The sequence below is a fragment of the Prionailurus bengalensis genome, chromosome A1 (assembly GCF_016509475.1).
Source record: "Prionailurus bengalensis isolate Pbe53 chromosome A1, Fcat_Pben_1.1_paternal_pri, whole genome shotgun sequence".
NCBI lineage: Eukaryota > Metazoa > Chordata > Mammalia > Carnivora > Felidae > Prionailurus > Prionailurus bengalensis.
This window is the reverse complement of record NC_057343.1, coordinates 70,307,722-70,320,564: the sequence shown is the minus strand read 5'-3', so window position 1 is coordinate 70,320,564 and position 12,843 is coordinate 70,307,722. Positions and strand designations below refer to the sequence as shown.

Genomic DNA, 12,843 nt, shown 5'->3' with positions numbered 1-12,843 from the left:
AACTTTTAAAAAATAAATAAAATCTTAAAAACAGAAAAAAGAGGGAATGAAGTTAAAATAAGTCATTAGGGTGAGCCCTAATCAAATATGGCAGGCGTCCTTCTAAAAATAAATCAGGATGCACAGGGAAGACAATGTGCAGACAGAGGGAGACGACGGGCACCTCCAAGCCAAGGAGAGAGGCCTCAGAAGAATCAACCTTGGTGACACCCCCGACCTCCAGCCTTCATAATCGTGAGGAGATACATTTCTGTCAAGCCACCCGGCCCAGGGTGCTTTTTCATGGCGGCCCTGGCAGACAAATGCAGGGCCTCAAACTGACTTCCAGTCATATGTTGCTGTGAGAGCTCGCGGTCCTATCCACACCCAGAGAATGACACTTCCTTTGCGCCAATGTGGCTGGATCTTTCCCTGGGGCTCTAGCGTATATTTTCTTGCTGTCATGTCATCAACTATGGCTAACCATGCTTCTTTATACCAGTCTTAATAATCTGCCTTCCTCTTTTGTGTCTTCACCTGCTGAACATGTGTAGAAATTTGTCAAGCCTTCTGTTAGTTACTTATCCAAGTTACTCATATTTCTCTCTTTAAAGTTCACCATGTAAGTCCCTTTCTTTAATCTGTACATTTAAATTGCTAATGTGCTACTTGCCTAGCTGCTCTTTATAAAGTGGCATTTGGGGGTGTTTATCTTTTCAACTCAGAAGGAGAATTGAAGGGACTGATTGTTGAATTCTTGTTTTCGGCTGCGCTCTTTGAGCTTGGCTAAGACTACTCACTGGCTTAGGGGGAATCAATAACCAAGGGTTCTGTATTCAGAGGGGTTCTATCTAGGGGTATGGAAATGTCCTTTGTGGTCCTGAATATGTGTCAGATCACAATTCATTGCCCTATTCTTATCCTTAAGTCAACACAAAAGACAAAGAGGGCCGGGGGATGAAAATAATTCCATCGGTTAGTAAGTATCTCCATGGAGACCAGAAAATGCATAATCTCTATGGAGACCCTCAAAATCTTTCCTTCGGAAATTACAGTAGTAGATGATCTGTTGTAATTATATGTTGAGAGTGGAGAGACAAAGTGACAAGACGCAGAGGACGACAGGATAATGCTCCTCTTTCCTTGGTGGAAATTAGAGCTATTTCGACTCTAAATTTAATCAATTGTGTTACTGTAGTAAAATTCTGAAGTTTGGATTCTGGGAGATTATTTCCCTAGAATGGGATAAGAAGTACCTGAGGAGCCAGTGTTCCTGGACCCAATGCCGAACCAGATGTCTGACTTGTACTTGGCATTCAAAAAATGTGTTAATGGATTAATGGATGCAATAAGCAATTGGGCAGGATCTCATCCTGGGGGATGTCAGTCATCTGCTCTGTTAAAACAGAGGGACAGGACCACTGCCCCGGGGATCCTGGGTAATGTCTGTATATGACTGAGTATGACCAGGAACTTTTGGTTTGCTTCTTTCCTTTCTTTCAAGGAGAATCGTGCTCAGTGGTATAAACATGGTCCAAGGAGGAAATGAAGTTCAGTCATGGTGAGGAGATAAACAGGGAAAATAACAGGGAAAAATAAATAGGGAAATAGACCAGCTAATGAATGCAAGCCACTGTTTCCAGATAAGTCGTATCCCATTATAACCTACATGCCCTTGGCCTCTCTAGCCTCTGGATATGAAATGGGATTCTGATTACTTTTTATACAAGGTTATTATGGTCCAATGTTCCGCTCCCCCACCACGGCTTATTTGTTGGAAAAGATTATTTGTTATGCAATTTGGGCTCCAATGTTTGAGAGTTTTCCAATGGTAATGCCTCAGTTCAGTGCCCAAACATTTCTGTCCACTGCCCTGTTTCTTCCTCCTTGTCTTGCTGTCATGTTATTACCCTGACCGCTACCCCAAAATAGCTTTAGCATGATGGTCTTTATTGCTTGATTACAAACTGAAAACAAATCATCTTTAATTCCAAGGATAGCCACTGTTAAATCTTGGTGTATATATTTCCAGGTTTTTCTCTGGTTATGCATATACACATAACATTATATAAATATGTAAATTATATACTTAAATATAACTTCACATATATGAAGTAGCTTGAGGTCAGGGTATACATTTGTTTTGTACCCTGTGTTTTTCTTTCTTAACAATGGATAATGAAAATACTTTTGCATGCTACTAAATATTGTAATACATCATTTTTAATGACTATGTAGTACTTGCTGCATAAAAATACTGTCATTTACTTAAAAATCTGTTAAAATTTTAATCTGTTCCTAGTTTTCCCACAATTATAGCTATCCCGACATGCATCTTTTCATATCCATTCTTATGTACTTTTTGGTTGTAACCTTAGGATACGTGACTTCAAGTAGCCTTTATGGGTTGAGGAATATGAACATTTTAATACTTATTTATTTTTGGCAGAGCTCACACAGGGGAGGGGCAGAGAGAGGGGGACAGAAGATCCAAAGCAGGCTCTGCACTGACAGGCGGGCAGCAGGAAGCCCGATGTGGGGCTTGAACTCATGAACCGTGAGATCATGACCCAAGCTGAAGTTAGTCGATCAACTGACTGCGCCACCCAGGTGCCCCAGGAGTATGAACATTTAAAAATTTTTTTTTAAAGATTTATTTATTTTTGAGAGAGAGAGACAGCACGAGGAGGGAAGGGGCCAAGAGAGAGAGGGAGACACAGAATCTGAAGCAGGCTCCGGGCTCCGAGCTGTCAGTGCAGCTGACAGTACCATTTACTAGGTACACATAATTTACACAAGATGGTAAGCTCTTAGGTTATCAGGGCTCACGCTTTTCTAAACTTTGTATTTGCCACATTCTCCTAGCAGTGCTTGGGGAAGGCAGGGCTTCATAACTCAGTGAAGATGATGTACCAGTGACAACCCTGAAGGTATCTGGAGGTATCCTGGAGGACCCTGAGGAAATACATGCACATTTCCAAAGGGAATGTGGGGATTAAGCTCTAGCACCCCACTCTGCCTGATCCAGAGCACCAGAGGGAACAGAAATTCTCAGGATACCGGGACACATCAGAGGATAAACACCCCTTACCTCGGTGGAGGACTTTAGAGTTTCCTCCAATTATTCGTGATCTCCGGGGGACTCACTTTTTGTAGGTCCAACCTCTGTACAGCAATATGGGCGTTCCCGCTCATGAATGAATGCCTGGTCCAAACAACCTGAGGTGCAGCCGATCACGTCAGTGGCTGCCACTGTTTGTCACTGTAAGTGAAATACTTTCTGGAGCTTCTTTTCTCTGCAGTCACTAAAAAGTGAAGGCAGTACTGGTCCCCAGAGGGGACCTGGGGCTTTTGCGGGCAGCCGAGAGAGGGGGAGAGTGGGGGAGAGAAAGAGAGAGAGAGAGAGAGAGAGAGAGAGAGAGAGAGAGAGAGAGGGCGAGAGGGCGAGAGGGCTCGGGATAAGTCTAGACACGGGTTTCCTTCGATTGTCTTCCCTTCCTCCTTGCCCCTCCGGCCCCCCATTTTCCCCTTTCTCCTGGGTCGACGCTCCCGCCTGGGACTGGAGCCCGGAGATGGTGGGGTTCAGCCCCCCAGTGATTTTCAGCGCCTAGCATTCCAAGTGGGGCTGTTTTCAAGCAGCAAAAGCACTGGGAATTAACAGCTCTCGACCTCTTCCCTCTCGCTTTCCTCCTGGGGTTGGTCGAAAACTTCACCCAGACACCGAAGCAGCTCCGCCCTGGTAGTTTTGAACTGACCCCGCGGGGCACTCTTCTCCCGAGGTCTCCTTGCCCCAGACTCTGTCCTCGGGGAGGTCGCCTGGAGCCCATTTCTCTGGGGGTAGATGGAGCGGGGTGGGCTCGTTTGCAGCAGGAAGAAGATGGCAGAGTTCAGAGCTGGCACTCACCGCTCCCTCGCCGCCCGGGACCCTGCCCGCTGGGCCGCACCGGCCGGGGTGGGGGCGAGATCGGGGAGGGGGGGGGGCATGAGGGTTGGGTACGCGGCCAAACCCCAGCTCCGACTCGGTCCCCTCCTCCCCACGCCGGGCGCCGGGGCCGAGGCCCCTTCCCCGCACCCGTCTGCCGGCCTCCTCCCCGCTCCGCTCGGCCGGCTGGGCGCCAGGCACGGCCCGCGGGAGGCGCTCGGACCCCCGCCAGGACCCCCGCCCGCCCGGCAGGCGGCGGCGCAGGCGGCTGCGGCCTAGGGCGCCGGGCGGCCGCGAGCCTCCTCCCCCTCCCGGAAGCGCGGGGCGGGGTCCCCGGCCGGGCCGCGGGGGCGGGCGCGGGGGCCGGGCCGGGGCGGGGCGCGCTGGGCTCGGCGCTCGCGGGCTCGGCGGGCTGTGCGCGCCCACTCCGGCTCCAGGCGGCCAGCGCGCGCGGGCCCAGGCCGCCGGGCTCCAGCCGAGCAGCTGCGGCGGCGGCGATAGCGGCAGCTCGGCGGCGAGTCCCCGCGCCCCTCGCAGCCCCTCCCCGGCGCGGTGCATGGAGACGCGGCCCGCCGCTCGCCGCTGAGCCCGCCGCCCGGCCCGGGACCCGCCGGGGCTGGGGTGGCCTCGGACTCAGGCCGGTCCCCGCGCCGAAGCCGGACTCGAGCTCGGCCGCCTCCCCCGCCGCCCGAGGGCTGCGCGCGGCCCGCGGGCCTCGTCGCCCGCGTGGATCGCCGCGGCCCGGCCGTCCCGTCCCAGGAAGTGGCCGTCCTGACCGCCATGGCTCATTCCCCGGTGCAGTCGGGCCTGCCCGGCATGCAGGTAGGTAGGAGCCGGGCCGCGAGGGGAGGGAGGGATGCGCGGGCCGGGGCGGAAGCGGGGAACTTGGCGGTGTAAACACGGCCCCCCCACGCTGCCCCTTCCGGGGTCGCGCCGGCCTCCCGCGCTGCGCTCCAGCCCTCAGGGCGCCCCTGCCCGGCGCCGCGGCCCGGGAGCTCGGAGGCTCAGGGGCTCGGGGACTGGGGAGGGTGGGGGGGGGGGTGCAGGGACATAGGGGCCGCGGCCTGGAGGCGCCCTCGCTGGCCGGGAGCCGGGGCAGTCGGGCAGGGATGTGGGGGAGCCGGCCGCCTCGCCGTCCCCGCCGGCCTCTCCGCACGCCGCCTCCCGAGCCGCAGGCCTGGCGCCGGCCCGGTCCCTGGGAGAAGTGATGGGGGGGAAATGCCCTTGGAGGCCCCGGCCGGGTCTGTGGGCCCTGCGCGCGGGCGGGGGGCGGTGGAGGCCCCGTTCCCCCGCGAGCAGGCGATAAAGTTGAGAGACGGGAGGGGAGCCCCGGGCGCGCCCCGACTCGTCCTGGGCCGGGCCGGGCGGAGGAGGCAGGGCGGGGTGCGGGAAGGTGTGACCGCCAGCCCCGCTTCCCAGCGCCTTTGCTCCGCGCCTTTCCTTCTGGGGCCAATTGAGGGGAAAGTGCGAGCCTGCAAACCTTATGGAAGGAGGAATCAGTCGGACAGCGTGTACTCCGGTTGTCCCGAGCCGAGGCTGACCCGCCCGATCTCGGGACACTGGGCTTTCACTTGGGGACTTGATTGGATCCAGACGAGCTCCTTCCCAGTAAATCTCTCCGTTGCTACTCTGTGGTATCTTGGTTTACCAGTGACTTTTTTTTGGACGGGGGAGAAGTTGAATTTCAAAAGTACGCGAACACAGTAAAGTTTTTTTCGCCTTTGGGGACTGTTTTTAGCCTTTTGAAAAACAAAACCACTTGGCTCTCGTTAATTTATCTTATTTGTAGGCACATAAATGGTGGTTAAATAATTAGGATTAAAATCTCACGATAATAGTGAGAGTAGGTCTTTATTGCTGCCCCAGTTTTAGTTTAGCGAGTGAGCATAAAGAGCTTTAAAAAAACAACCACGGTATCCAAGTGGATTATTTGTTATTTTACAGACATCCGCGGGCTCATTTTTTCTTCTTCCCTTGCTTGTTAGGGCTGAGAAGTGCGGTGTTTGGACCTGGCATGTTAGGGGCTGAGAATTGAATCTGCCCCATCTTATGAGACCTATCATCCCCACCCCCTTTCTGTAACCATAAAAAGAAAGCTGGATTTCATTGTTCAGGTTTGAAATCTAGAAAACTAGGAACACAAAGCTACCAGAATTTTAGCGTGAGGTATGTGTGTGTTTGGTTTTTTTTTTTCTTTAAAGGAGTAACAAAGTCAATATTTTAAGAGTGCACTGGAAGAAAACTGTCCTTGAATCTCATTTAAAGATCTTTTAAACTCAGCAGGCATTTCAAATTTAGGCTTCTGCTGACTGCTAGGTAAAAATCAGATGTGGTTTTTTTTTTGGTATTTCCTAAAGTTCCTGCTTTAGTGTGGTTGGAATTGAGAGACAGGAAGGCAGGGTGAACTGGGTGAAAAATTATTCCTGACCAGTAGAGCAAGAAGGACCTCTTGAGTTAAAAACGTTTTTGTTTTTTTTGTTTTTTTTTTTTTTTTTTTTCCATCAGTATTTCCTTTAGACTGACAGTGTTAATCAGGTTGTAATCTGGTAGAGATGCCTCACTTAGAGTTTACAGTGGAGGCATGGGGCCTTTGTGGAAAGCGAATCAGTTTAAAGAGGTACTTAAAAGCCCTGCTGGCTGGGTGAAGTCAGTATCAGATGGTCCCCCAAGGCTGTCTGTTCCAACACTTCTTTTTGTCAGTTTTTCCTTTTTTTGTCTTGGAGAGTGTGGGCCAACATCTTGGAAAGAGAAGGTAAATTTCTGTTACAAGGAAACTGTTTTTGTTTGGTGGAGACCACCGAATTTTCAGCTGTCACAGTTTTGGGGGGTGTGCGGAGGTGGCCTGGGAGATTTCGGTACTTAAGTACATTTGCAAACTGTGTAATTGTTTTTAGTGTGCCTTTTGGGGAAGAACATTCCTATCCTCTTCCTTCTCCCAAAAAGAAAAACAACAAGCATTTAGTTTCTACTTTGAATTAGCCGTTGCTGCTGCCCAGGGAGGCTTTCCTTAAATTGTTGAGGATTAAGGGAAAGGCACACCCGCCTTTGACTGTTCTCTGGGATAAAACAAGAGAGAAGTACTAACCCCTCTGTGCCCTGTCCTGATACATTCCATCCCTCCCTTTTCTTCGCTCTCATCTTGTGAACAGAGCTTATAAGGAGTTGGGTTAAACATTTCAGAGAGGGGTCAGTTGGTTTAAGTGTCCAACTCTTGATCTCAGCTCAGGTCTTGATCTCACGGTGGTGAGTTCAACCCCCAATTTGGACCCCACACTGAGCGTGGGACCTACTGAAAAAAAAAATCAGACTGCAGAGTGAATTCAGGCAGCCTGAGTTTAAGTATCCTAAAGATACTTAAAAAGTAAACCTGAATGAAAGGACGTTTTAGTGTAAACATCATCTTTCCTTGTCTTGCAAATCGTTTTTGTGCCTTCTAGATTTTTATTGGAACCTCTTGAGGCATAGGTATTATTTATGCCATTTTTCTAGAGGTGGAGGCCAACAGAGACTAATTGAACTGACCAAGGTGAGGTAGTATATTTGGCAAATGTGTGATTTTAAGAAATCTTTCCTGTCTCCAAGACCATACTTCTACTCATCATGCTGTATTGTTGCTTTATTATTTTTTTATTAAAAATATTTTTTTAAATGTTTGAGAGAGAGACACACACACACACACACACACACACACACGCATACGCGCGAGTGGGGGAGGGGCAGAGAGAGAGGGAGACACAGAATGTGAAGCCGGCTCCAGCCTCTGAGCTGTCAGCACAGAGCCTGATGTGGAGCTCGAACTCTTGGACCGTGAGATCATGACCTGAGCTGAAGTCGGATGCTTAACTGACTGAGCCACCCAGCTGCCCCTGTATTGTTGCTTTATTATTAACTTTGCAAGCATTAAAGGTTCTTTTCATTTCGATTTGGGTTTGCTGAAGAAATACGAGAAATTAGAAATACGAGGTTGATTTTTTTTTTTTTTTTGAAAAATTTTTTTTCAACATTTATTTATTTTTGGGACAGAGAGAGACAGAGCATGAACGGGGGAGGGGCAGAGAGAGAGGGAGACACAGAATGGGAAACAGGCTCCAGGCTCTGAGCCATCAGCCCAGAGCCTGACGCGGGGCTCGAACTCACGGACCATGAGATCGTGACCTGGCTGAAGTCGGACGCTTAACCGACTGCGCCACCCAGGCGCCCCAACGAGGTTGATATTTTATTCCATTAGGAACCGTTATTGAACACGCATGTGGCAGGTCCCAGGTGAGGAGTTGAGGACTGGACATGTGAATGAGTTAATATTTTCAGTGTGTTTCATGAAGGTTGCTAGGGTTTCCTTTTTTACCTCCCACACCCCAGTTTCCTATTAGCATAGGAGAGAAAATAAAAAGTCATGAACTGGATGTAGTAACTACAAATAGACATAAAGAAATTAGGTTGATTTGTGGATGAACGTACTCCGTGTCCTTGAACATTTGTTGTTTCAATCAGTGTAATTCAGATTTGAAGAAAAGCAAGCTTTAGTTAGCCTAAGTGGATAAAAAAGAATTAGATTTTGAATTACAGATTTATATCTGTATTCTAAGCTTTTCTGTTTTGTGATGCACATAAGAAGTATATATATTTTTCATTTAAAAAATCTTTTTTAATGTTTATTTTTTGAGAGAGAGAGAGCACAAGTTGGGGAGGGGCAGAGAGAGACACACACAGAATCTGATTTTTTTTTAATGTTTGTTTTTGTTTAGTTTTTGAACTTTTTTTTTTTTTTTTTAATTTATTTTTGGGACAGAGAGAGACAGAGCATGAACGGGGGAGGGGCGGAGAGAGAGGGAGGCGCAGATTCGGAAACAGGCTCCAGGCTCTGAGCTGTCAGCACAGAGCCTGACTCGGGGCTCTAGCCCACGGACTGTGAGATCTTGACCTGAGCTGAAGTTGGATGCTTAACCAAATGAGTCACCCAGGCGCCCCAGAAGTATATTTTATGTCAAGATCTGAAACAAAAGTTTCAGGAGACAGTGTCCTGATCCTTACTACTTGTGATACACTGTTGTGTGATGTATTTTGTTTAAAAAAAAAAAAGAAAACCAAACCTGGTTGCAACACTAAGTTGATTTCACAGCTGATTGGTTTGACCCAGGTTTGAAAAATATTGAATTAGGTAGGGTCACGTGTAGGAGAGCTGAGTTAACTTATGCACGTTTTGAGGATGTTGTTAATTTAAGGTATTTCCATATTTGAAAGTATAGACGGTTTACAGGAGTAGCCCAAAAACTTAGTTTCTACTCGTCAATGTCATCTTGCTTCCCTCTCTCCCTCTCCTTTGCTGAGAATGCTCCTTTATGTTGGGATAGTGAGCAGAACAGTTACTTGTCAGTTTGGATGAGTTGGGAGCTTTTCTGCAGTGCTCTTGCTTACCCCTGGGGAAACCTGTGTGCCCTGGAAATCTGGGAAATGAAGGAAAACAGAAGGACAGCTGCATTTAATTGTGGCTTAAGTGCTCTTGCATTTTTTTTTTTCTTGTTAGTGTCACATTTCCATAGTTATTTTTTATTTTTTATTTTTTTTCCTGTTTCCATGGAAGAGGCCTCTCCACGTTCAGCCTGTTGCCATCTGTACCGTGGGGAAAGGTTGGCTTGTTACAGTGTGCGGACATTCAGGGTATTTATGAGATTGAGCTTCTGAAAGCACCTTGAGCAAGATGCTGAAGTGTGCAATGTGGTCTAGGGCCTTGGAACGCTGGACTAGATAGGGAGCCCACATTCATGCAACACGTTTCTCTGGAGTGGTGCCAGGAGTTGTGGGAGGGGGAGGTGAGAACCTCCTTCTGCCATGTCCTTGGAAAGTCAGCAGCCTAGGGGGAGCTGATCTGGGTGGTCTGCCTGCAAAGGTTCACACTCCTTTGTTCACACACTAAGGGCACAGACAGGTGTGGGGATGGAAAGCGGGCCCCTGTGGGCTAGCCTGGACTCCAGAGCTGGGGAGGCAGCGGGCCCTGGGGTAGGGGGCCTGCGTTCTGGCTGTAGTAGGGAAAGTGCTGTCCCAAGCTTGAGGAATCCTTCTCTCCTGCAGGTGGGAGGGTTTGGGTTCTGCAGCATGCTGGTTGCCACTTGGAAGGCTGGCCAGAGTTGGGGTGGATAGGACTGAGCGATGGGAGGTCCAGGTGGCAACAGGATAGCCATGGTGTACTTTTTTTTTTTTTTTTATTTTTTTTTTAGCATTTTTTATTTTGGGAGTGCATGGGTGACTCAGTCGGTTGAGCGTCTGACTCTTGCTGGCTCTTGATTTCCGCTCAGGTCATGATCCCAGGGTCGTGCGATTGAGCCGACCTCCATCGGTCTCTTCCTCGATGAGTGTGGAGCCTGCTTAAGATTCTCTGTCCTTCTCCCCACCTTGTGGGTGTTTCTCTCTCAAAATAAACCAGCAAACATTTTTTTTTTAAATATATTTTTTTAAAGTAATCTCTACTCCCACCATGGGGCTTGAACTCACAACCCTAAGATCAAGAGTTGTACACTCCACTGACTGCACCCGCCAGGTGCCCATCAAGGTGTACTTCTTTTTTTTTTTTTTTTTTTTTTTGGGCAAGATCTCAAATCTTGGTAATTTGAACTCTCAGTGAACATGTAATAGTTTTTTATTGTCTCTCATCTCTCCTGCTTTTGATCCTTTTTTCTGTTCTATGCTAAGGGTAATAATGAAAATAAAGCCAGTTTTCTGTTACTGTTAGTTGCCTAAATATGTTTTTTTTTAATACCCATTTGAATATTTTATATTCCCTCTTTTCCTCTATCGCCAGGATTGAACAACGTTAAGGATTTGTTTTGTTTAAAAATGTATTTTGGGTGGGCAGTGTCGTAAGAAGATTTTTAAAAATTAAAATTAAATATATAGCTGGGAGGAGTCCAGGACATCTTGGTTGTAATTACAGGTAGGGGAATGTTCCTGATAGTATTTCACATAGAACCAAATGACCTTCCAGTAGAAATTGGTCAGGTTGGGTTTTTCTAGGCTGCTAACACGCACAGCGTCCCCTCTGTTGCACGGGCAGGCGGCCTCCATCCTTGCTTTCTTGCTCCTTTATGTAATAGAACTCTTCTGCTCCTCTTGGAGCCCCTGTTCTCATGTGCACAGCCGAGCGCGTGTATTTGATACGGGTTGACATTGCTTTCCAGTTGAATGGTATTTCTAGGACCTTGGTGCAAGATGTAGTGTAAGGAGTGACTGAAGAAATGAGCCCATTGGCAGTTGCTGCTTTTTTCTAGTGTATTTTTACAGACATCCTGAAGCCAGGGTCCAGGATCCTGAGGGTCTCTTGAGAAACATGCCCCTTGGCGCTCCGTGTGCAGTCTCCCAGTGATTCAGAGTTGCCTGCTTGGGAATTCTGTACCTGCAGGAAATGGACCACACCCACCCAACCCTTGTGGTTTTTTATTTTTTTTTTTTAATGCTTTAGCCCCGCATTGTTATCATTAATGGAACCTTGTAGCAGGACTGAGTGCCGGAAACAGGTTGCACTCTCTTATTCCTCTATTGCTGTTTAGGGTCAACTGCTGTCCTTGGGCCAGTCATTTCCCATCATTCATGTTGCAGTGCAATATGTTTAAAACTCTTAGTGCCAAATGCTTTTGGGAAAAAGAACATGGCTACTATAATACCTGGTTCCTGGAGTGAGTATGGAGTTTCCTAATCATAAATGGCTCTCTGGTTTCCAAGGTTCAGATTAAGAAAAATAAAACAAGATGTACCTTTGCTTGCTACAAAGTATAAAAACATCCCAGATTGTGGATTACAAAGGCACTGGTTTGCCCTACCCCTGGGAACAGCATTGTTGACTTTAGAGACCTTCCATTATGTTTTCTTGAGGGTTGTTATGTTTTCTTGAGGGTTCATGGTCAGTACAAGGAACCTTATCTGTGCAAGTGCCCATTGGTATCTGAATAAACTGTGGGAACATTTTGAGTTTTGTGTTAATGCTTACGAAATATGTAGCTGGTGTTTGTGTTCCTATTATTTTAAGCCTCTTACTATTTTTAAAAAGATTTTTAGGCCCTGAGATTCGAAAGGACCGTATAGGTCCAGATTCTTTCTTTCATTTTTAGTTATTTAGGGTTTTTGTTTAGTTTTTATTTAAAAGGTTGTGCACATGATTTCGAGTCAAATGGCTTTATAAGGTTTATTTGGGAAGGCAGCACTTCCCTGCCCCTGGCCTTCCCCTCCCCCCCCCCCCCAGCCCCTTTGATCTCTCTTAGCTGATTGTTGTTTCCACTTTGTTTATAAAGAACATTTAAAAATTGCTGTTACTTTTTTTTTTCCTTCCAGTTTTGGGCATTACCTGTGGACTTTAGACTTGAAGTGAGGCTTTAGTTTTTGCCTCCTTCAGGCACCTGTGCACCTCTCTCCCCCTTCCCCAGTGTAGTTACATTGTAACTTTGCTTAGATTAGTGTGACTGGAACCCAGTTCCCAGCCCAGCCATTAGGAAACCAGGATTCCTTTTCAAATCTTTTCTGAAAGTTTTTTTTTTTTTTTTTTTTTAAATAATCGCTTTAGTTTGGGCTGCTGTAACACCGTACTGTACTGTACATAGACTGGGTGGCTTAAACAACAAACATTTATTTCTCACAGTTCTGGAGCCTTGGAAGTCCCAGGTCAAGGCTCTGGAAGATTCTGTGTCTGGTGAGGGCCCCTTCCTGGGTCATGGATGGTCTGTGTCTGGCTGTGTCCTCACGTGGCAGAGGGGGTGAGGGAGCTAGCTGTCTGGGCTCTTCTCTAAGGGCACTTGTCCCAATTTTGGGGGCTCTACCTTCATGATCTGATCACCCCAAAGACCCCCCACCTCCTAGTACCATCCCATAGGGCACTGGGGCTCAACATACGCATTTTGGGAGGACACAGACATTGAGTCTGTAGCAGTATTTATAGCTTATTCAACCAGCACTCGCAC

General features: G+C 47.9%; 1 protein-coding gene across 1 annotated transcript in view; it reads left to right on the top strand.

Annotated features, from left to right (window-relative positions):
• Positions 1 to 4,271: 4,271 nt before the first annotated feature.
• The window catches only part of STK24 (serine/threonine kinase 24), a 121,239-nt gene continuing 112,667 nt past the window's right edge, over positions 4,272 to 12,843 (top strand). Inside the window, exon 1 of the mRNA XM_043582010.1 lies at positions 4,272 to 4,723. Within this exon, the coding sequence (XP_043437945.1) occupies positions 4,682 to 4,723 (42 nt within the window). The 5' untranslated portion in view covers positions 4,272 to 4,681. The remainder of the gene's footprint in view (positions 4,724 to 12,843) is intronic.